The sequence below is a fragment of the Lagopus leucura genome, unplaced genomic scaffold (assembly GCF_019238085.1).
Source record: "Lagopus leucura isolate 7727_CA_CO unplaced genomic scaffold, USGS_WTPT01 Super-Scaffold_100008, whole genome shotgun sequence".
Taxonomy (NCBI): Eukaryota; Metazoa; Chordata; class Aves; order Galliformes; family Phasianidae; genus Lagopus; species Lagopus leucura.
Genome location: NW_024962265.1, coordinates 2,910,806 through 2,933,290, shown reverse-complemented (window position 1 = coordinate 2,933,290; position 22,485 = coordinate 2,910,806). Strand labels below are relative to the sequence as shown.

The following is a 22,485-nucleotide window of genomic DNA, read 5'->3' as shown; positions in this document are numbered from 1 at the left end:
CATCCCATCCCATCCCATCCCATCCCATCCCATCCCATCCCATCCCAGCTCTTCCCATGCTATGTCATCCCATCTTAGTCCAGCCCATCTCATCCCATCCTACCCAATCTCATTGTAGAAAAAGTGCACACCTGCATTTAGACACCTGGAGCTGTTGCAAACCAAGACAATCCCCATTAAAACACTCAAGCAGCAAGCAGTTCCCTTGCAAAGCAAGCACCCAACCCTGAAAAATACCCATTCCTTTTTATTCTTTATTTTTTTGCAGGGTAAAACGGAAACAAACCCCACAGCTCCCGTGGTGCAGTGGCAGACATCCCCAGGCACAGGCAGGTGGACGGGTGCTGGCTGCACTTCATACAGCACGCTGCTTTGTAAAGGTTTGCCCACAGTTTACTTAATCCCTTGCACGTATCAGACACATTCCTGAGCCATCAATCAGAGCTGAGTCAGCCAGCATGACTGGTCTGTGCTTTTTTTTATAGCAATCACAAGTTCTCTTGGTTTGTTTGCTGGCAATGAGGTTGGATTTCCTTTTTTTATTTTCCTAACATAATGAAAACGGAACCCAGCGAAATGAGACGGAGTTGACCGTGAGCAGGAAATGTTCCCTGCTGTCAGGGGTAACCTTTAAATCCAGCCTGCCTCAAGGAACATCTGCCACGGTACAGAATGCATCATGCAGAAAAACAAAGAATTAAAAAAAATAATAATAAAACAAATTAATAATAATGACAATAATTAAAAATAACAATAATAATAATTAAAAAAAATTAAAAAAATAGATGTTGCTTGGATGACATTAACCTGTGACACACACACACACCCCCTTAACATGACCAGATGGCACTACAAGTCCCTTCCTGTCCCTGCACGCAGAAAGAGAAGCAAAAGCATTTCCTTGCTGAACAGCCTTGACAGCGCTGCCCTGGGAGGTGAAAGCTGTTTCTAAGGTCTCCTTGCAAGGATGAGGTTATTGTGGCTTCAAACAGCCATAACAGGAGATGCAAGAGCAGTGCTGCTGTTGTGTCTGTGCCCAGCCTCAGCCCAGCTCTGTATGGGGTGGATGCAAGGCCATGCTCCCTACCCTAAAACAAGGCAGGAATGTTTTGTCCTCACTCAGGTCAGGGAGGGTGGCAGGTTGCTAGATAGGCAAAACAAAGAAGGTGTTGTGGTTACCAACTTTCCTGGAGAGCGTGAGTCCTCCACGCCTCTGGGATGTTTGCAGGGTGAGCATCACCCCACAGCTCTCAGTGTCTGCATGCAAGCATAGAGAAATGCAGGTACAAACCCATTTCAAAACTCTACAGAATGAGGACAAGAGAAGGCAGATGGCCCCTGAGCATCTCAAGCTCTGCTCCAAAAAGACTCCTCCTGCCCCAAAGCCCCAGGGAAGATCAGAGCAGCACTTGAAGTTGTCAACCAGCAGTAGCCAAATCCACACCTACAAGGTTTTTTTTCTTTTTTTGCCTTCTCATTCCTATTTTGGGGCCACAACTGCCCAGAATCTGACAATTCAATTTGTGGCATCTACCATTTTCCAGCTGTGGGGCAAAGACAGCACGATCCTACAGAACAGCTCTGCTTTGACACAGCAGCACCAAAGCATCATAAGGAGGTGTACCAGGTTTGAATAAATGGCTGCTCTCAAACAGAAACTGTCATATAGTCATTTAAGTTGGAAGTGACCCTTAAAGGTCATCTAGTTCAGCTCCCCTGCAATCAACAGGGACACCTACAGCTCAATCAGGTTGCCCAGAGCTCCATCCAGCCTGACCTCAGGGACGGGGCAGCCACCACCTCTCTCAGCAACCTTGGATTCCTTTTACATTCATCTGGGATGTAGCAGGTAGAGCAAGAAGAGTTCTTGCCTTAAGTGCTTGTGAGCGCTCAGTTGGATGGATCACACCATCATTCCTACTACTGAGCTCTTCATGGACCAAATAGAAACCTTCAAATTGCTGCCATGTGGTTAAAATGAAAGAGTTAAGCCATGGAAGCAGAAGGGCTTTTCTCAATTGATCTGCAGAAAATGCACTGTAGGGCTGAGGAGTCTACAAGGCACAGGAACAGAGTAATCCCCATGTGTACACAGGAGGATCGCATGGGACACAGTCACCCTTGGGAACACCAAGCTTAAGTTAGAACAGAACAGTTTAGGTTGAAGGAGACTAAAAAAAAAAAATCAAGCACCACCCCCTGGCATGGGCTGGTTGCCACACACCAGATCAGGTTGCCCAGGGCCCTATCCAACCTGGCCTCCATGCTGTACCCAAGGGCACAGATTTAAAGCAAGGGAATAACCACATCAAGTCTGTATTTCAACAAGTTATTTTATTGGTCCAGCAACTGCAAAATATACAAATTACTGAAAGGCAGACCCTGTTTAAGCTGGCACAGCTTGATATCAGGCAATTATTCCAGATGTATATACAGAACAGTTAACAGCAGAAATATTAAAAAAAAAAAACCAAGTAACTACCCTTCTCTCCAAGCTTTGCAGTATACATTAAATAAATAAACAGCGCTTTGCTATTAAAAAAAAAAATCATAAAAAAATAAATTCAAGTATCACACACACAAAAAAAAAAACAACAGGAAAAACAAAGGAAACGGGGAAAAAAAAATGACTGGTGTGGTTCAACAAATCCATCTTCACACCTTCCCTCCCTTCATGGTTGCAGCATCATTGCCTGAGCTTTGGTTGTCCAGCCAAAACACAACGGAAAGCATGATGGAATGGGATGGAGATGACATCTGGCCACCCACTCCCAGCATAAGGACCACTTTGCTACTCATGGGCCAACTTCACCTCTTGAAGAAGGAAGGAAAAAAAAAAAAAAAAAAAAAAGCCTACCAACTTCTTGTCATCTTTCTGTAGGACCAAGATTTCTATTTCCAGAGAAGAAATTAAATTTAAGGTTTGGGTTTATTGTTTTTTCTTGCAGACTTTTATGTATATGTATGTATGCATAGACACACACTCAAATATACACCAAACATCGTGTTTACAGGATTAATCATGGGCAGCCAGACAGCACGTTTGCATGTGCTGGCTTATCTTTGGGTAGCAGGAGGAGGAGACAGATCAGCTCCCCAGGAAACGGGCTGAGAAGGCAGCAAAGTCACCTTCCCCCAGTGTCTGTCCTTCTCAAAGGCAGAGAATCTAGAAGGGCTGACGTCAACCGCACGCGCACAAGTCCGCGTTAATGCAGATATTACAATTTCAAAAAAAAAAAAAAGGGGGGGGGAAAATAAGTGTTTTTGTTTCATCTGTACAATATACACATATGGACACGCTCACACAGGACACCACCAGGATGGTTGGATAGGGACCACTGTAGTCCCTGAGCCTTCCCTGCTGTCGGTATTGCTCCGAGCCTATGCAATGTGGTTTTGTTGCATGGGACTGAAGCACTAGGCACTGTGGTTCACCTTTTTCTCACAGGACAAAGGGACCGACCCTGCCCCTCCCCCTCCCCCTCCCCCCCAGAAACCAAAATAAAATAGTAATTAGAAAAAAAAAAACCACAACAATAGGAAAAAAAGAAAAATCAATGCTCTCCCCACAAACCTCTTCGCTCCCATCTGCAGAGATGTTGTTTCCTACCCAGGAGACAGGAGGAAGCCATAGAAAGGATTAAAGCAAAGGGCTGCCCATCTCCAACCCCTCCAGTGTTGGAGGAAGACCCTGATGACTTTGCTTCCTACCTCCACTGTTCAGCTGTGGAAGAAGGGAAGAAAAAAAAAAAAAAAAAAAAAAGAATGGAGAGATGCTGAATGCAGGAGGGGATTGGGGGAAAAACCACAGATTTTTGCACAATGCAGTAGTGGTTAATTGCTACGGTCAACTGCTGGCTCACAGTCTGCATCAAAAAGCTCTTATCTCCAACCTCCAAGAGTTGGCCAATGGAGCCCAAGCCAGGACTGTGTCCACTGCCCCCTGCACACACACACTCACCCCTTGGAAGCCACAGCAACTGCTTTTGCGCAGTACCAGCTTCCCAGCTTACAAAAAAAAAAAAAAAAAAAAAAAAATTAAAAAAACAAACAAACAAACATTGCCTGTATTCAAGCTTCCCCTTTTAAGAGGCACAAGTTTAAAAAAAAAAAATTATAGTCATGCTTCTGCCACAAATAAAGTGCAAAAACCAAGCGGTTTCTAAGTATAAACATATACCCACACACACACACACCTGTGTGCATGTATATATATATTAAAGAAAAAGAACAGCAACAAAAAATTCTCTTCTTGAGACTTCTCATTAACACCCTTCCTGCATTCTGGCCAAGACACCTGTGTGTCTGCAAAATGCACCCAGTGCAGCTGCCCACCTACGGCCTGCAGTGATGCACGGACCCAACCACCCATCTCCTCTTTCCTCCAATGCAGAGCATCCCCAGGAGCCAACGCCAGTGTGGTTCCCCTCAATATTACAAGCAGCTCATATAGCCAGCTTCACAGCAGCACACTGAACTTCTCTGCAACCCCCCCTTCGAGATGCATCAATTAACATGAGGGTTCTATTATTATTACTGGCTAAAACCAGCAGTTTTTATGTATCTCAATGAGCTGGGCTGTGCGCATGGCAGGCTGTAGCTGGCGTGGGACTGCAGCACAGCACATTAAGGGCTTTCTTGCAAAAAAAGAAAAAAAAATTAAAAAAAAAAAATAATTCCCCCTTTGTTCCCTCCCTCCCTTCGTGTCCCCATTACTCTGCTAACCCCGCACCATTCACATATATACACACACTCCACCCAAAGATGGATGGGTACCATTAGTCTATACAAAAAGAGCTCAAAACCGCTTAGAAGGAAAAATCAGAACTTGGAAACTCCTGTGCGCTAGAAGCGCTTCCCAGCTTGCTACACACTAGCAGGACACCGGAGAGGAGAGCAAGGCTGCAGCCTGAAGACCTGGGAGCTCGTCTCCCTCCTCTCCATCGCTCTCCCACTTCTCTCCCCCTTCCAGCAGAGCAGTTTGCAGATGAACAGGCGTGGGTAGAAACAGCCGAGGGTCGACCTCACCACAAACGGAGGAGACCTGTTTTACAAGCAAGCTTCAGAAATGACGATGGGATGGGAGCTGGCATCGCTGGTGGCCTCGCGACAGCACTAAGGGACTCACGACGGCTTCTGCGAGTTGTTCATGTTCTGAAACGAGAGGGGAAGGAGCACGGTTGGGGTCATGCTTGGAGCATCTTCAATTGCACACTGAGAAAGGGTCGGGGGTACAACGCTACAACATGGGTCACCACTAAGAAAGCATCTAACTACCACAGAGGGAGAAGACATTGTATACTCAAGGAGAGAGGTGAGGGAGACATGTTGACTTGCTGCCTAAGCCCCTCCTTTGAGCATCACCCATCCACAGGGCGGGAATCTGGCAAAGGTAGGCCTGAACTGTTCTTTGGTCCATGCAAGACAAGACGGCGGGACACTGGAGGAGCCCAGTTAAGCATCTCTCTTGCTTCCCTCAAGGGAGGGCAGTGCCCCCACATCTGCTAGGTGGAAGTCATTCTTTGTCCATCCTCAGCAGTGCCCTGCTGCAGAACCACCTCCAGCCAGTGCAGTGACGGCCTGGAGGACCTGGCATGGAAACCAGCCACCATCAGTGGTGCAGCTGAAGCCAACATTCACCTGTAACATTTCAAGGTAACTAGAATGGCTTCAAGCACAGACCTGGTACCATCACAGTGTCAAGAAGAGACATCCACTAGTGCACAGCAAGCAGCAAGGACCACAAATCCAGGGACAACCAGCTGAACACTAGAAGGAACAGCTCCCAGAAGTGCTGACTATAGGAAAGCATCAGAGAAACTCAAGGAGCAATGACCACAACAAGGACATTTCTCACATCACAAAACTATACAAAAAAAGGCCAGGTGGGAGGGGAAGGGACTAGGAAACAGCTTGGAAGGCTTCTCAACCTATTTTTAATCTTTTACAACCTAAACTGTCTCTTACAAGCACCAGGAACCATGGCCATGCTACAAGACAGCACTATTCTGCAGTAACTAAAGAGACAGGACAAGGGATAGGAAAAGCCACGTGCACCCACAGCTATTTACCTTGGAAATATTAGTAAAGAGAAAACTTTGAGAAAGTGACAAACAGGTCGTCTTTAAGCATGAAAAGTGAAAGGGGAGAAGAAGGGAAGGAAGAGGAGAAACTTTAAGTTGGGTTGTTGTTACAAAGTGTATTTTGGATCACAAACCAAGCAAAAGGAAAAGAAACCATCACATCAGTTCATCCCTCAAACCCAAACCAGTCCAGGGGCACACAGCTATTATGTCCCTGGGCTCTCTAGGTATCCCCTGGATGGGGGGAGGGAGGGAGGTCAAGCCCCCATAGGGATGGTAGACACAGCAATGCTGCTGCTGTCAACCAACTCCAGCAGTGCAAACAAGGGAGGGAGGGAGGAAACCTCCTCCCCCTGACACCATATGGGTTGTGGCGGGACACAGTGAGGGACTGGATGCACAAACAAGGTGAAGAGACAGAGGTGAAGGTCCCTCACAAACCAAACGCTTAGTGGCATCTTCTTGGTTCCCTCAAAAGCAAATCCTAAGTCCCACAATAGTAGGTGGAAGCAGACTCCCAGTATTGGAGAACTTTAGCTCACTGCATCCAGCCTACAGATGGGATAGGAAGACATCATCACCTGTCCCAGAGCTCTTGGTGTAGCACAACTTGATGCAAACCTCCCAAATTCAAAATCAGTGTGGTTTTTCTTTGTGTCCAGCATGCAATACTTTTTATTGTAACGTAGATGGGAAAAAGGTAGATGGAGGGATATACAAAAAGAAAGTCACTCTCAAAGCAACCAGACCAGAAACTTCATCGAGGCAAGAGAAGGAGCACAGGCATGCACACCGTGGTGGGCAGCTCAATATTCACTCAGGAGCATCAGCGTGCTCTTCCCAACCCATCAACAAAGCCAAAATCTGACTTTTCTACCATCCATTTTGGGAAAATGGGAATAAATGTGAAGTCCACTAGCTGCTACACACAACCAAAGGCAGTTTATAACAACTCTTCCCATCTTGATCTCACAGAATGAACAAGTATGGAGGTGGGCTGATTGCTCTATAAAGGACAGAGACAGGTAGGCATTGTCCCAGCTGAACTCCCATATCTCCCTGGTTTTTGAGAAGACATTTGAGAACTCCTTCTCTAATAACTGATGCTCTCTTTACTCAGTGAGGTAACATGAAATGAGTCCAAAGGCTTCAATTTATCCAGAACCATATTGTCCCTATTATACAGTAGTTTAATAGCACTGTTAAAACCTCAGTCAATCCTAAGTAATGCATTAAAGGCTCAAGGCATCTTGCCTATAGAGCTAGGTCAAGGCATCCTTCTGTCTAATATGCCCAAGACAAATGGGAAGATTAGTCCCAAAATTAACATCTACAGAACTACAGACGTGGGATCATCCCACATTACATTTCAGAATTACGTTTCAGCTCCCACACAGGTGATAAAACCCTGCCGGAAGCTGAGGTCAGAACCTTATCTGGAAATCTTCAGTGGCATCGCTCAAGCATAACTCAAGAGTCCACAAGACAGGCAGACCACTTGGATCTATCACCTGTGAAGTGCTACCATGGAAAATTCAAAGAAAATCCAAGGGTATCTCCAACTACTCAATGAGAAAGCAGGAATTCAGACAGCATCCTGAGTTAGTAATTTGTTCTGTTTCCCAACAGAATTTGGGCACTTAATCAAGATAGGATACTTAGGGGTTGGACAAAGCAGCATTCATAGCGTCCTCTTTGTAATTCTTAAGACGCACCCAATTCCCACCCCAACAAATATTCAGTCCAAGAAAACCATGCCCAGCGAGGTTTCACGGCAACAGAATAACCAGTGGGACAGTGAGAAACAGGGGAAGAGGGAGGGAAGAGAATAAGACGCAAGAAAGTACTTACAGGCATGCCTTTCCTAGTAAAGGCTGTAGAGAGACAGAGAGAAGGGAAAGAGAGGTGTCAGTAATGCTGCATGAGACAGGGCAGGGAACACGGAACAGCAGCGTGGGGCACCTGGCCACCAAACACTTCCAGACCCTGAAGCCAGGACAGGGTTTGTTGCAAGACTTGAGCATCCCAAAGCAAAGCCCCAAAAGCCAAGAAACTGAGGAACTGACCCGCTCAGTGCTGTATGGGGAGGAAGGGTTCATGCAAAGAAATGAAGCAGAGCAGTTAACGGGGAGCCAGGGGACACATCACACCAATCCTGGCAAAGGAGGGATTGGGGACAACACAGACATGGCAAAGAAGGAGCAGACAAGACAAGATCCAACAAGCAGCACAATATGAGGCTCATGTACATATATGGCTGCTCCTCTGGTTCGAGCCATACTAAGGGATGGGGCTTTGATTTCTGGGAATCCTGTCCCAAGCAAGGGCTCTCCTTCTCCATCTTTTCAAGTGAGAGAAAGAAGAGATAACATACAAGCAACATAGCAGGGGAGGACCAGATTAGATATTAGCAAACCCTTCTTCTCAGAAACAATGGTGAGGTATTGGAACAGCCTGCCCAGGGAGGTGGTATAGTCACCATTCCTGGAGGGTTCCAAGAAAAGGGCAGATGTTTTACTGAGTGACATGGACAGGAACAGGTTCATGGTTGGACTAGCTGATCTTAGTGGTATTTCCAACTTTAACGATTCTATAAATCCCTCAGTCTCCACGCAGGGTTGCAGAAGGCAGCTAATGCACAGGGCATGGATGAACTCCCAAAATTGGCTTCTACTCAGTTTTGGCCCATTTTGCCTATTCCTCTAGGAATAGAGAACTGCAGGCAGAAATGGGTACTGATGGTAATTTTCTCAGTGGAAGCTCAAGAACATTTGTGCTGTTGCAATGCCCAGGTCTACAGTGGAGCAAATGCACTGGGGGAGGAAGTAGGCATGAGACCTTTGGTTTTGCCTGCTTAGCCAACAGGCTCTCACATGGACATGGTTGTGGGGAGTCTGTGCTGGATGATGCTGGCTTGACAAGGGGATAGACCAGCCCAACCCCAAGCATTCCACAATTCTGTGACACAGCAATGTCAGATGGGGGACACAGACTCAATTCCTAGATCAGCTGCTTGATTCAACCCACAGCACTGAGTTGATCAAAGACTGACAGCCACCTATCACTGGCTGCTCCCAAAAACCAACCTAACGTAGAGACTGGGAGAAGCGCAGACAGAGCATCTCAGAGCCAGCAGCACAGGATGCAACAAGTGCAAGCCGTTCTCAGCTTCAGGAGCGACAGGAGGAGGACGACAAACAAACAAACAAGAATGACAACCAGAAAAAAAAAAAAAAAAAAAAAAAAAAACCAAAAACAAAAGGTTCAACTAACTTGTCCCGGCAGCTGCGTGGGCACTTCCTGAGGAACACAGCCTGGCAAGGCGGAAGAAACAGCCACATGCTCCTCAAAGCTGTTGATGCGAGGCTTTTTGATGGGCTCTGGGCTTGCTAGAGGGGTAACGCTATTACGTCTCATGAGCGGGTTAGGTCCCTTCTTTGCTTCCTAAATTAGAGTGAGACAAAGAAAAAAAGTAAATAAAAATAAATTTAAAAAAAAAAAAATGAAAAGGGAAGAAGGCGACAGTTATAAAGAGAAAAAAAAAAAAAAAAAAGCAAGTTGTTTCTTTCCTTAAAGCAGCCTCTGCTTTTCCCCCCCACAATTGCTTTCGATGTGCAAAGGATTAGTTGGATGTAATGAAATGCTCTGGACGCCAAAAAAAGAGAAACTAACGCAAAGTGATTGAGAACATAGTATGATTTCCCAAGAAAGGGAGGGGGAAAAAAAAAAAAAAAAAAAAAAAAAGAGCCCTGCACTCAGAAACAAGATAAGAGTTTCTCCACACAAGCCTTCAATCACAAAAAAAGTAAAACGTGCATTACTACCAAGTATAGCAGTAACCAACAGCCACCACTTAGCACAACAGAGCGGTGCCCATCGCTCTGCTCCTCAAAGCTGGTCCCTCTGACTGTGAAAGCAAGAAGAGGAAAGACGAGTGAGCCTGAGTGGATAAGAAAGGATGGGGAAGTGGGACAGAGCAGCCAGCAAGGGTCAGCACAGCACCAAGCTCCAACTCAAGGCATGTGGGATGGATGGAGGGCAACGCCCTTACAGCCAAGCTGAGGAACCCAAGCGCTTTACACATGCTTTGATCCATCCTAACTGAGCCCCACAGCCACTCCTGGCAATGGTGATGCAAGGGCATCAATGGCCCTGATGCTATGGGAAGGTGACCAGCTTTTCCAATGTATCGAGGTCAAGGAGCAAAGAAACTATGCGGTCCACAAGGGGATGGATGAGACCATCCAAAACCCAGACAGGATCCATCACCACAAGCTGGAAAGGTTGGGACGCAGGGCTCCCCTTGAGCAACCATCCAGCCCCACCACCGAGCTGGCACCCCCTTCCTTTGATGTCTCTTTGTTCTGGCCTCTGAGCTCCTGGTGGAGCACACAGACCTGACTTTATGGAGTTCTTCCCCTCCATGCAAGGGGTCTTCTCCCCTGGTAATCCACCATCCTGCATAACAGCTTTCTGGTAGCCTCATAGAGCCACCGGCACACCAGGAAAAACGACACAGGCAGATGCTGGCCAAGTCACCAAGCATGGGCTCTGCCAGCCGTCTGGGACACCAGGGAGAAGTCACCTTCTCTACCCATGGCTCTATTACGTATCGGGCAAGTGGATGAGCACAAAGGCAAAAGTCAGAGACTGGCTGACCTTTCCCTTGATCATCTTTAAACTAGGTAGCAGGCACATGCAAGAGTCTTCTTCCCTTGGAAAACCCTCAGTCAGCCACATCTATGCAGAGCAAGAACCCAACTGATGCTCCCAATTCTCCAGTGGCACTTTGAGCAGTCTCCCCAGTCATCCTCCATGCTGGGTTACCACAGGGGAAAGGAAGGAACACCCAAGGGATGGCTCAGAGGGAAAGCAGCACTTACCTCTGGCCGCTCCCTGTGAGTGTTCACAGCTTCAATATTCAGGGAGATGGATTCCACACGGCAGCCTGCATAAGGAAGCAGAGAGATACAGAGGCTGTCAGCAAACCCAACAGAAGGTGTTACAAGGTGCTCCATTCCAGACCTCTGCCCATGTCCCAGAAGCTTGGATTTAAGAGGAGGTGCTAGTTGAACACCTCAGCACATCAGTAAGTAGCGTTCCCACTTACCATAAGCCACTGGGGTCAACTTCAGTACCGTGTGAAGAGGACATTTCAGGTAGGGCATTTCATCTGCGGAGAAACGCAAAGCAAGATTAACCCCACCTTCTCTAAAAACATCTTCTTCAGCACCTAAACCCACCCCATACCAAAGAAATGCATGCTCCAGGCCCTGCGTGGGCACAAGAACATCTCATCTCCTCCAAGCTATGTCCCTCCTCCAACAGGATCCACCTGCTGCCCAGGGACAGGGAGCTCACCCGCACTCTTGTCCAGGAAGTAAGCAAGGAGGCAGCGCATGACAGCCTGGTGACAGATCACAAGGACATTCTCTTGTCTCTCCAGCTCCATGATGACTGGCTCCAGGCGCTGCACCAGATCTTGGTAGGACTGAAACAGAAGAGCAGGGAGGTGGGCATAGAGTCAAGAAGACAAGGACCTCACAAGAAACAGTTATCAATGTCTTGGTCTAAGTATTGATTTCATGCTTCTATAAACCAACATGATTACTGATAAAAAAGATGAGTAAATTTAACAGTGCTTCAACTTGGCTACTCTACAACATAGCTACTAATCAGAGAAAGAAACAAACCATTTATGTCTCAATTACAGCCCTGAAGAATTTATTGAGGTAAGCTATAACTGCACAGAGGCTTTGAGGTTACTGTCTCTGTTGTCTCGAATTTTTTTCCTTCTCTGTGGGTTTTTAAGTTCTAAAGTATGAAGCACCCTGAAAATCTCTAAGGTTTTAAAAGGTTTCATGAAAGGCTGTTTAGAGTCTATGTCAGTCACTCTCAAATACCCTCCTCTAGACCTGCTGTCATCAGACTAAATATTTATTGTTTCCAAGTATCTATGGACATGATTTTTTAATTTGGGACTAAATAAGTCAGTTCACAGCCAAAATTACCATCTAGGACTGACGTAAATTCCCACCTCCACATGTCACAACTTGAAAGCAGATAGTGTTTCTCAAGCCAGAGACAGAGATATCAACATCAACCCACAGCAAGTGACGCAGAGAGCAGAGGATGAAATTACTACTTTAGAAATGAAACAAAGGGGAAAACCTGGGCAGTACAACACTGAGTGAATCTAATGGAGAGGATGGACTAGCAAAAAAAATGGTAACACTTGCTTTTCTTCTTCCTACTCTGGGTGTAAGGAAGAGCCATTAGAACAAGAAGGCCATATTCAAGTATGAGCCACGTCTCCAAACGTCTCCTACCTCTCCAGAAGGGTAACGGTAGTAATATTTATCCTGATCACGTAAAGCAAATTCCTCTGGATGCTGGTCCCTGATTTCTTCATAAGTCATTTCTTCACACACACCCTGAAAGACGAGGATAGCCATGAGGTTACTGGCCATGCTAAAAAGAATTGGCCCACCTAACACACACACATCCTTCTCCAAGGCAACTAACTGTCTTTAATCTGCTGAGGGATCAGATATAGAGCAGTTTCATGAAAAAGACAACTTAATCTATTTATTCAAGCCAACATCTTGAACATCTTGTATAAGGTAGAGGTAAAACCACAAGCCAAAATTTGGGTGCCAGAGCAGGAAAAGTACACAATTCCCCATAGAAGGGAGAACTCCCTACTGGAGGTGAGACTTATGCAGGACTGAAAAAAAGCCAGCACTATCGTCTCCTACTGCAATTAAAGCTACTTACAGCATCTATTTCATTGAGGGCCTTCCACTGCTCATAGGGCAGCTGGAGAGCTTCTGCTGTTTGGATTGTTCTCTTTAGTTGGCTGGTCCAGACTTTGAGGTCCTTCAGGTTCTGCTCCTCAACAAATTTGTTCAGCGCCTGTGCAAACTGTAGGACAGAGAAGAGGTTGATTCCTGATCTAAGCGGGATCCCACTCAGCTTCCCAATGAGTTTTCCCTCCCTGCTTCCTAGTAAACATTCCCTTCTCCAGGTCCTCTTCTGTCTTCCATAGCAGATGTATTGGCCTTCTGTTCTAAGGTGGGGGAACAGCCTCACACATCTGTGATTCCCGAAAAGTTATAAAGGAGTATGAGAACAACAGAACAGAACAGAAGAAGAGAAAACTGCAATCTTATGTAATCAAGGAACAGCAGCAACATCCAGGAAACCATGTCACAACCTCGACTCTCCTATAATGTGAAATATCCCACACCATCCTTAACCACAGCTCTGTTTATTTGTCAGAGAGTCAACTGATGTTTACGTAGTCCTTGACAAGTCACATCTTGAGTGAGTGAATCCATTTGGACTTCAAAATGGTAATGGAAAGCCAAAATAAATATTAGCCCTCCATGTACCAGCTCTCTTGACCAGTCCTTGAAGAAACAATTACTGAGTGAACAGAGCTCTTAACTATTACCTAAGAGGGTTTTTTGTGGCTATGCTTGAGCCAAAATTTGACAAGCCCTATAGATGGATCTTCAGATCATCCCAGCTGGCATTGAATACACACTCAATGCCCAACAGATGGCATCTCCTACAGCCAAATACCAGGGAAATGTTCCTCTCCTCCTTACCTTCTTGCCCCTGTTGGAGAGGCCTGAGTCACCTCCAATCTTCCCCTTGAGGTTGAACTCACTCTCACCGTGCCGACAAAGATAAATGGTGCGGGGCTGGACATGGATGTTCATTAGGTAGTAAACAATCCTGCTTTGGATGTGATCCTGAACCCTGTTGACCAGGAACCGCCGGCCAACATCAATGACTTTGATGAGAGAAAGCTCCCTGGGGAAAACACAGCAAGGATGAGTGGTGGGGCAGGTGTCAGTGGGAAAAGTAGAAAGGAAAACCGTCACTCCACAAAACAGCCTTGTAAGGTATCTCAGTCAATATAATCACTCAGCTAAAAGGATTTTCTGCAGGCTATTTTCAACAGGAAGTTGGTATGTCACAGCAATTCATGCAGGTCTAAGTGACACGAGTGTAATCAGCTTCCCTCCTTGCAGCAGTAAAGAGGATTAAGCCTAGCAAGAAGCACATCCCGCCTCGGACAGGACAGCAAAGGGTGAGCAAGCCTTAGTTGCGTACCCTGGGTCAACCCTGAGCTTGTCTAAACAACCCCTTCTTTTAACTGGCACCATGACAAAAGCATCCCAGAAACACTCCAGCCCAACAGCCCATCCCTTTGTTTCATCTGTATTTAAGCCTGGAACTAGATAATCTTCAAGGTCTCTTCCAGTTCAAGATGTCTGTATTCCTATGAATATGGTCAAAACCAGTACACACTCCCTAATACCGGGCAGGAGAAAACAGCATTACATTTTCAAGGAAGAAGCATGATTTACAGCAAGCCTTGGCCACACACTATGCTAGCACAGTCACGTGTTTGAACACCAAGTGAAATACTGCTCCATACTTCATTACCCCGTTCCCAGGAAACAAAAGGCATTCAAAGACAGGCTCTTTATAAGGCAGGAAAGTTTCTTACCGGTCATAGTCATCAGGGTCAAGTGGCTGGTAGCTGGCCTGGTAACAATTGATTCTTTTCATGAAGTCCTCCATTGCATCGGTCGAATTACAGTCTCGGTAATCAGGACTGGACAGTTTTACTTCCTACAATAGGGGAGGCAACACACCAAAAGGTAAGGTTAGGAAGCAAGCAGAGAAGGCTGTTGCCCCACCTGGCAACTCACAGGGACTAATTTCTGTCTAACTTGCTTTAATACGACGCCTTTCCTGGAGATTTGGGTTTGAGCAGAAGTGTTACACATCAGTTAACTTCCCAACCAATCCTGAAACCAATGGGATACCATCACAGGGCAGCAGCTCCAGCATGTACAAACGCCCCTAGACTGGTGCCTGTTGTGAAGCCAGTCCTGGGGGCAGGGCAAAGGCCCATGAAAACCCCCTCGTAGACTCTGGATATCCCGTGACACATTCTCAGACACTGTAAAACAACTTGCAAAAGGCAGGCTGGAGATAAGGCTGAAGCATAGCCCAAGGGGGGAAAGGACACTTCCATTGAAGTTAATCATGCCCAGGTAGGCCAATTAGCATCTACTCACCCTAGCCAAGCCTAACAGGCAAAAGCTCATTTCTGCTGAAGAGAAATCAAAGATCCAGTAGCTCCCAAAGGAGCTGATAAGCAATGTTTTATGTCACTCCCTCATTCAAAATGTCAGCTAGCAGCAGGAAGCCTCTAAGCTGAGTTGTTATTCCCCTCAAAACAGACCTTAATAGATACTATGAAGCTGGATGTGGCTGAAGTCACCAAATCTAACTGGATTTAAACCACACCCACCAAGCAATCTGATGGGATACAAGCCCTTAGCCACACCTATCACTTCAAAAGGGAATTTGGGGTCACCAAGCTATTCTAAGTACTTTATACACCTCTCCTTGATACCCTTGGACATCATCAGAATTGGAAGAGCTCCCTTCTCATCCCAGGACAAATATACCATAAAAAGACAAAGAACTCCTAACCCTCAGCAGAGTCTGGCAGGATGTCTTTTGAAAAGAAACCAATTGGACACAGGGGAAAAATTCTAAACAAGAGAAAACAAAAGCAAGTGGCTTTCACTCTTACCATGACATTGGTGGCAACAACATTGGGATCATTGCAGACAGATTCGATGAAGAACACCTGCAAAGCACAGCAAAGCTCAGCTAAAAGCCAGCAGTAAGGTTTAGAACATTCAGCCAGCTCTTGCTCAACCCAGACTTCCTCCCAGCTTCACCCAAGGAGCATTCCCTTCACCTCACTTCTATCCTTTCAATCCCCAGGACTCAGGACCAGGAAAGGTCTCCCATTCCAGCAGCAAAATCCCCCTTACAACAGAGCATCATGAGGACAACACATCAGTGATCAACTACACATAATGAATAATAAATAATGTAATGTGGTCTACACAACACAGGCAGCAGCAGAACACTACCAACCTTGAACCCATTTTCTTTGGCAAAATTTAGGATCATCCCTCTCCTCTCCCGTGTGGTATTTGTGGCATCAAAAACCTTTAAAAACAAAGACTCTGGTTAGCACAAGGATGCCTGGCTTCTCACTGAGCCCTTCTTCCATCTAAGTAATCTAGGTGGAACAGTGGATATTTTGTAAAAGCTGCTGGCCACGCACTTTTCTCTCCCACTGAGGGCATTTTATAACATCCTTCCCCCATCTGCTTAATTTCAGGGAATGTTTAGGAACCCTCTCCCAGTCTCTGAGCATATGGCCCCTTTTCCTGCAGGTGACATTGCCCTGAGCTGCACAGGGCTCAGCACTTCCAGCATTAGTGCCAAGCACCACAGAGGGCATCTCTTACCGCAATCTGGCCAGCCTCCTCCGTCAGGTACAGCTTAACATCCCTCAGGGCAGCCAGAGCACACTGCCTGCAAAAGAGACCAGAGCCATGTATTTAAACATCAGTTAAAATTAAGTATTCTACACTTTGCAGATAGCTGAGCAATACCATGAAAGGATGCTTTGGATGATTTCCTGTCTGTACACTTTTGCGTGTTTCTTCTGCACATGAAGAGCAGGGACTGAATGCCAGCACCACACCCTCCTCATTTCCTCAGAGCTTTCACTGCAGCCTCTTAACTTTTTATTTATTTATTTTAAATGATGCTCTACAACATGCTTATGCCAAACAGCACGCAGATCCCCGCTAAGCAGGTGAATGAGGGAGGCCCCAAATCTACATTCTTCCCTCCCAGGTGACACCCTCGGCTTACTGAAAAACCAAGCTGCTCTGCAGCTTGCAAATGAAGAGGCAAAGAGCAAACACCACTGCAGAGCTCATGCCCTCCACCACTGAGCCTGCTGGTGATCTCAGAATACCAGTGATGTAGGGATGCACTGGCAATCCTGACCCACCGAGCCCCAACAGCTTCAATTTGTGCCTCTACAGCAGGGAAATTTCAAGATCCAGCCCAGCCCTTCCATCCATCACCCCAAAACCATAGAGTAACTCCACTGTGAGCTTCATAACTCATCTGGGACACCAACAGCAGGCAGGACGCACGCTCACCTCCTGACTTTCATAGCCTCTTCGTTGTCGGGGCGAAAGAAGTCATAGGAGCTGTAATGCTTCACTGCCTCACGGCGATACTCCCCCACATTGAAAACTGCAGGAGAAAGGTAAAAATCATCAAAGCCAGGAGAACACATCAAATCAGCATGCAGCTCCCAGGAATACCACTTTTTAGCAACAGACTGAGAAAAGACATCTTTAGAGTAAAAGACTCTAAAAGGCTCATGGATATCTCTTTGTCCCATTTTTCCCACTCCTTTGAAACATCTCCCATCCCACGTGGGACAATGTCCCCCAGCAGTACCACTGAGGTCCAGCAGCACTTTCTGAGGACTGAAGCTGGTCCTTTTCCCAGCAGCCTGTGAACATCTCACCTTTTGTTGGGACACCAATCCAGTTGAGATAGCGAGTCAGCTTCTTAGAGATGTAAGTCTTCCCCCGGGCTGGGAGGCCAACCATCACTATCACAGTGGGAGAATTGGCAAGTTGTGGCCCACAGGCTATGAGAAAGAAGAGAAAACAAAACACAAGCAGCTGTTAATCCACCAGCTCATCTTCCTTGCTGCTGAGCCAGCCTCCTCCAGGTCCTTTTGAAGTTACAGGGAGACCAAAAAGCCTCTGCACCATTTCCCCTGCATCTTCAACCCATAAGCCTCAGTGACCAAAACCTTGAGCAGGGAAATCCACCGACTCAGTTTCAGAATGGAATCTGCTGAATGAGCACATTAGTGCTGGAGCATATGGTGGATGGCTCTATGAGCGACGAGTGAGACCACTGCCCCAGTTAAGCCACACTGACCCAAATTCAGACCCAAAAGGACAAAGGAGTACATCTTGATGGCTGCGGAGGTACAGCTTGCAGGCATCTTGCAGGATCCTCTGTGCCTCTGTTTTCCCATGAAGGGGAACAAACACAACCCCTTATCCCTATGGTTGGCTGATCTTAGGAAATCCAGAGGACGGCCCTAATTTGATTGGAACCATCAGCATATAAAAGCAGATACATGAGAATGATTTCTCTCTTTCTTCTAAACCTAAGCTGGTTACTTTTTGTTATAAAGAGGGTCCTGTATCAAACAGGTGGAAGTAAACCCAGAGTGATGACTGGAAAGCTAAAGATGACTCCAATTCAATAAAACTGCATGACCAAAACGCAGACAGAACGGTGACAAAGGTACCCAGGAGAGTCACTTTTCTCCATAAATCCTTTAGAAAGTAAATTCTGGGGCAATGGATTGGTCCGTAGGAAAGCACGCATGGCAGCATCTCACTGCCCTCCCACGGCACTAATGTCCACATCAAGATCACATCAAGAGACCAAGGCAACAAGCCAAGCGCTTTACAGGCAGGAAGGGAAGATCTTAACGATGCTTAATGGCTTTTGGATTAGGCAGGCACCTTTCATACCACTCAGCATCACGTGCTGAGCCCTCCCGGCAAGGAGCAAGCCCCTCCAACGGGATTTCTCATCCACCCTTCAATCCTGGAAACCTCATGGGAAAGGAATGCGGGGAGTGAATGGCTGATGGCAGAGCCATAAAAATGTGCCTTAATTATGGGCTGTGAGCTGAGCTGCTCTCCTCGCTATGGGGCAGGTGGGATCTTGGGATGCAGCACAATTGGTAGCTGCCAGGGGATGGAGGCGGCGTGGAGGGATTGGTGTCAGGGATGGGCAAACAAACCAAGAGGTATGCAGAGAGTATGCGAAACATGTGGCATTTCCCTTCCAACAAACAAACAAAAAAAATCCTACAGCCAAATTAAAGCCACACGTTAAAATGCCAGAACTGCAAAGAGCCACTCATCATCCGCTTGGCTGCCTCAACAAAGCAGAAAGGAGATGAGAAAACTATCAGAAGGTGGGGTTTCTCCCTCTCCCCCACCCCCTTTAAGTATTCTGTGTTCCTCAGGACAGTGCACTGGGTCCCTTTGTGCAACTTGTCCCCTTGGGTGCCACGTTCCAAAAGCCCAGGGCAGCTCCTACTGATCTCAGTGGCAGGCACTGATTTTGCACACTGGGGTACCCAGGGGGCTGCAGGCATCCAAAGGAAAAGGGCTTTTACTCTCTGAGTGTGAAAGTACAGAGAAAACGTCTCATGTGCTCTAACAACTTGAGAGGGAAAGGAAAAGAATTACACCTGAATAGACCAGCTCCTCCTTTCTCTAGCTGCTAGCAGATACAAGATATCAAAGATATCAAGAGAGCTTGAGCAATTAAAATAAAGGTGCTTAACGAGGGACAGGGACAATGCTGGGTACTGTTCGTGCCCCCTTTGGCTCCAAATAGAACTGAAGCAGTCACAGAGCTCCTGCCTGCATGGGGGCAGCAAAACCAAAGAACAGCTGAAGGAATCTCTCCCTAGATCAGTTTGCTATCAAATAGAAGACCCAGGTTCCTCCATACTGTGAAAAAGCACCTGGTTAGGAACCTAGAAACACTTCCCAAAGGTCAGTGGTGGACTTAGCACAAGCACCTACTTAATCAGGAACTTGAGCCCAAATCCAGCAAAATCACAAAAGCCAGCCCTGAGCTCTAGGAAACTTTGCAGCACGGATGAAACAGAACCTGTGTTTTGCTCCCAGTGCTTCACAAAGACCCAATTCATCATTCCTTTTCACCAGACTGGAAAGCTATCAGGGTTTTCAATGCATATTCATTACTCATTACAGACAGCAGTCCAGGTAAGCCAAGGTCAGGGATGACTTTCAAAAGGCTCCAGCAGTGTATTTCATTGAATGGCTTGGGTCAGAAGGGACCTTAAGCCCACCCAGTTCCAAGCCTACTGCCATGGGCTGCTGCCACTCACCAGATCAGGGCCCCATCCAACCTAGCAATAAGAACCTGCATGGATGGAGCTCACACAACTTCTTTGGTCAACCCATCCCAGTGCCTCACAATCCTCTGAGCAAAGAATTTCTTCTGAACATCTGACCTAGTTTTAACAAAAAACGAAGAAATTTATTTCCCCTTATCCTGTCACTGTTAGATCATGCTCCCCCTCCTGCTTATAACTTTTTTTCCAGTACTGGAAGGCCACAACAAGGTCTCCCCAGAGCCTCCTCCAAGCTCAACAAGCCCAATTGCTCCAACCTATAAGAAAATATCACAGACCCTTGTGCCTGGGAGCTGCTGAGAGCTCACTGGAGTGCAGAAGGAAAAAGAATTAAAAAAAAAAAAAAAAAAAAAAATTCCTCTATAAATGGTTAAATAAAAAAGAGCCACCTCCCAAATCCATGTGCTTTTACTGCCTCTTTGTAGGCAACGCTCCCATGCGCCTCCCCCTCCCAAAAATCCCACTCCGCTTCTTCCACGCCACTCAGATTCCCTTTTTTTTTTTCCAGCTTTTTTTCCTATTCCATTCTTCTGACACCTCCAAGGGACGCGTTCCTACACCACGCATCACCTCAAGGAGCCCACAGCACCCACACCCATGCAATCTCTCCGCATCCCACATGCGGAGCCACGCGATGGACTGAGGCCCTCTGCCTTCTCTCCCCTCTGCATCCCCCTGCCCGGCCCCTTCCCAGCCCCTACGTGAGCGACGTGCAGCCGGACCCCCATTGAATGGATCGCAGTCAGAGGGCCGGATGAAGGCATCGCCGCATCCATTCGAGCTGCCATGAGGACGGGAACAATCGGGCCAATTATTCCACGCGCAGAGCATCCACTCGGCGGTTTCCCGTTGATGCTCTGCGAGTTCCTCCTGCTTTCCCCCCACCGCGACCGCAGCAGCCTCACATCGAGCCTTTGTGTCCCCGTTCTTTGTTACCGCCGAGGAATGGACGCTGCCTATGGGAAACCGCTGCTTCCAAAAGCCCAGTGGGGCTCTTTCCTTAGATCGCAATGAACGATGCCTAAGCGTGGCTCGTTTCCACCCCAAAAGAAAAATAATTAGAAGCCAAGTTCATAACGAACCGCTTAACATCTTACAGCGCTAAGAAAACTCTGCCCTATCAGAAACCAGCAAAAAAAAAAAAAAACAAAACAAACAAAAACAAAAAACAACCAAAACAACTTAGGAATTTCTTTCAGAGGTGTCAGCCCTTGAGAAAAATCACATCACCGCACTCCAGCTGCAAAGCATTACACCACTCCCCACCCCCCCACACCACCAGTCCCACTAAAAGCAAAGCCCTGCAGCAATCCAGATGTTGCAGAGCTGCTGCCACAGATGTGCAAGGGCCACAGCATCCCTCACGGCACAGCCACGGGGCAACCGCCGTGCAAATGAATGCCGCTCACAATCTGTTGCTTTTGTTTTCCTTCAAACGGGCCAACTTTTCCAGCCAACCGAAAGGCAAAGCGGCTCAAAGAAAACCTCGAGAAAACCATCGGAAACACTGATTCACCCAACTGCTTCCATCCTCCTGCAGGGCTGCAAAGTGCCACCTCTTCTCTCTCCCCCCCCCCCTCCCCCCCCCTTTCCCCCTCCCTCCCGGCCCTATGGATTCCCACAGCCGCCCATTGGGAAATCCCACGGAGCTGCCCTAGCGGCAGCTGTCAGCTGAGGGCGAGCAAAGAGCCGTGCTCGCGATCCATGCCACAGAGGCACCCACGCGTTCGCTTTTAGTTATAAAAATAAATATTCTATTTTACTTTAAGCGCAGAGTTCACTTCCGAACAGCCACATCCATTCCGAGCTTCGGTGCAGGGCTCGGAAATGCTATTTTATGCCCACCCCCAGTATCAATGCAGGACGTAGAAAGATTAACCTGCCTCCTCTTCTCTTACTCTCCTATCTCACCCTTAGCACAGCACGGAGATGAGCAAACCTCATTTTTCTAAACCCGCTGTCCTAACCTCCCCCCTACAAGCTTTGAATTCATTGCTAAAGGCTCCGAGTTGGTCACCAGTTATCCAAAGAAAAATCAAACCTCACACACGGCGTAGCGCAACCCGAAAATCCTGGCGGATTTAAACAGAGAGCCCATCTTAGCGACCTGCCCCGTAGCCTTATAATCCCATCGGCATTACGGGGCGGAGGAAGAAGGGAATGAGGCCACACGCATCTCGGAGCGCTGCGCCTTCCTCCAGCCGGGGCTGGAAATGAATCACGGGCCGGCGGAGCGAGGAGGCAGGGCCATATCGCATCGCATGGGTAGCAGATACAGCATAGCGCACGCCGCGTTGTATAGCACAGATGATAGAGACGCTACCACATGTGAATATAAAGGGGACGTGCCGATATCGCGAGGGCTCGCCTCAGCTTGCAGCATCGCGCAGGACGGATGAGGGGCTTCTCCCATCCCATCGCTGCGATGCTACGACCACCTCCCAAGACCCCCCTCCCCCCATCCCGTGCCCGTACTCACAGCGGCGGGGCAGCGCCGGG

The 22,485-nt window shown here is 47.2% G+C and overlaps 1 protein-coding gene across 1 annotated transcript in view; it reads right to left on the bottom strand.

Annotated features, from left to right (window-relative positions):
* Positions 1-4,713: 4,713 nt before the first annotated feature.
* Positions 4,714-22,485, bottom strand: part of PFKFB3 (6-phosphofructo-2-kinase/fructose-2,6-biphosphatase 3) — a 37,913-nt gene continuing 20,141 nt past the window's right edge. Inside the window, exons 2-15 of the mRNA XM_042872568.1 lie at positions 17,527-17,652; positions 17,150-17,246; positions 16,442-16,508; positions 16,062-16,136; positions 15,709-15,765; positions 14,608-14,732; positions 13,697-13,904; positions 12,861-13,007; positions 12,413-12,517; positions 11,445-11,574; positions 11,194-11,256; positions 10,967-11,031; positions 9,357-9,527; positions 4,714-5,154 (exon numbers count right to left, since the gene is read on the bottom strand). Coding sequence (XP_042728502.1) covers positions 5,125-5,154; positions 9,357-9,527; positions 10,967-11,031; positions 11,194-11,256; positions 11,445-11,574; positions 12,413-12,517; positions 12,861-13,007; positions 13,697-13,904; positions 14,608-14,732; positions 15,709-15,765; positions 16,062-16,136; positions 16,442-16,508; positions 17,150-17,246; positions 17,527-17,652 — 1,466 coding nt within the window. The 3' untranslated portion in view covers positions 4,714-5,124. The remainder of the gene's footprint in view (positions 5,155-9,356; positions 9,528-10,966; positions 11,032-11,193; positions 11,257-11,444; positions 11,575-12,412; positions 12,518-12,860; positions 13,008-13,696; positions 13,905-14,607; positions 14,733-15,708; positions 15,766-16,061; positions 16,137-16,441; positions 16,509-17,149; positions 17,247-17,526; positions 17,653-22,485) is intronic.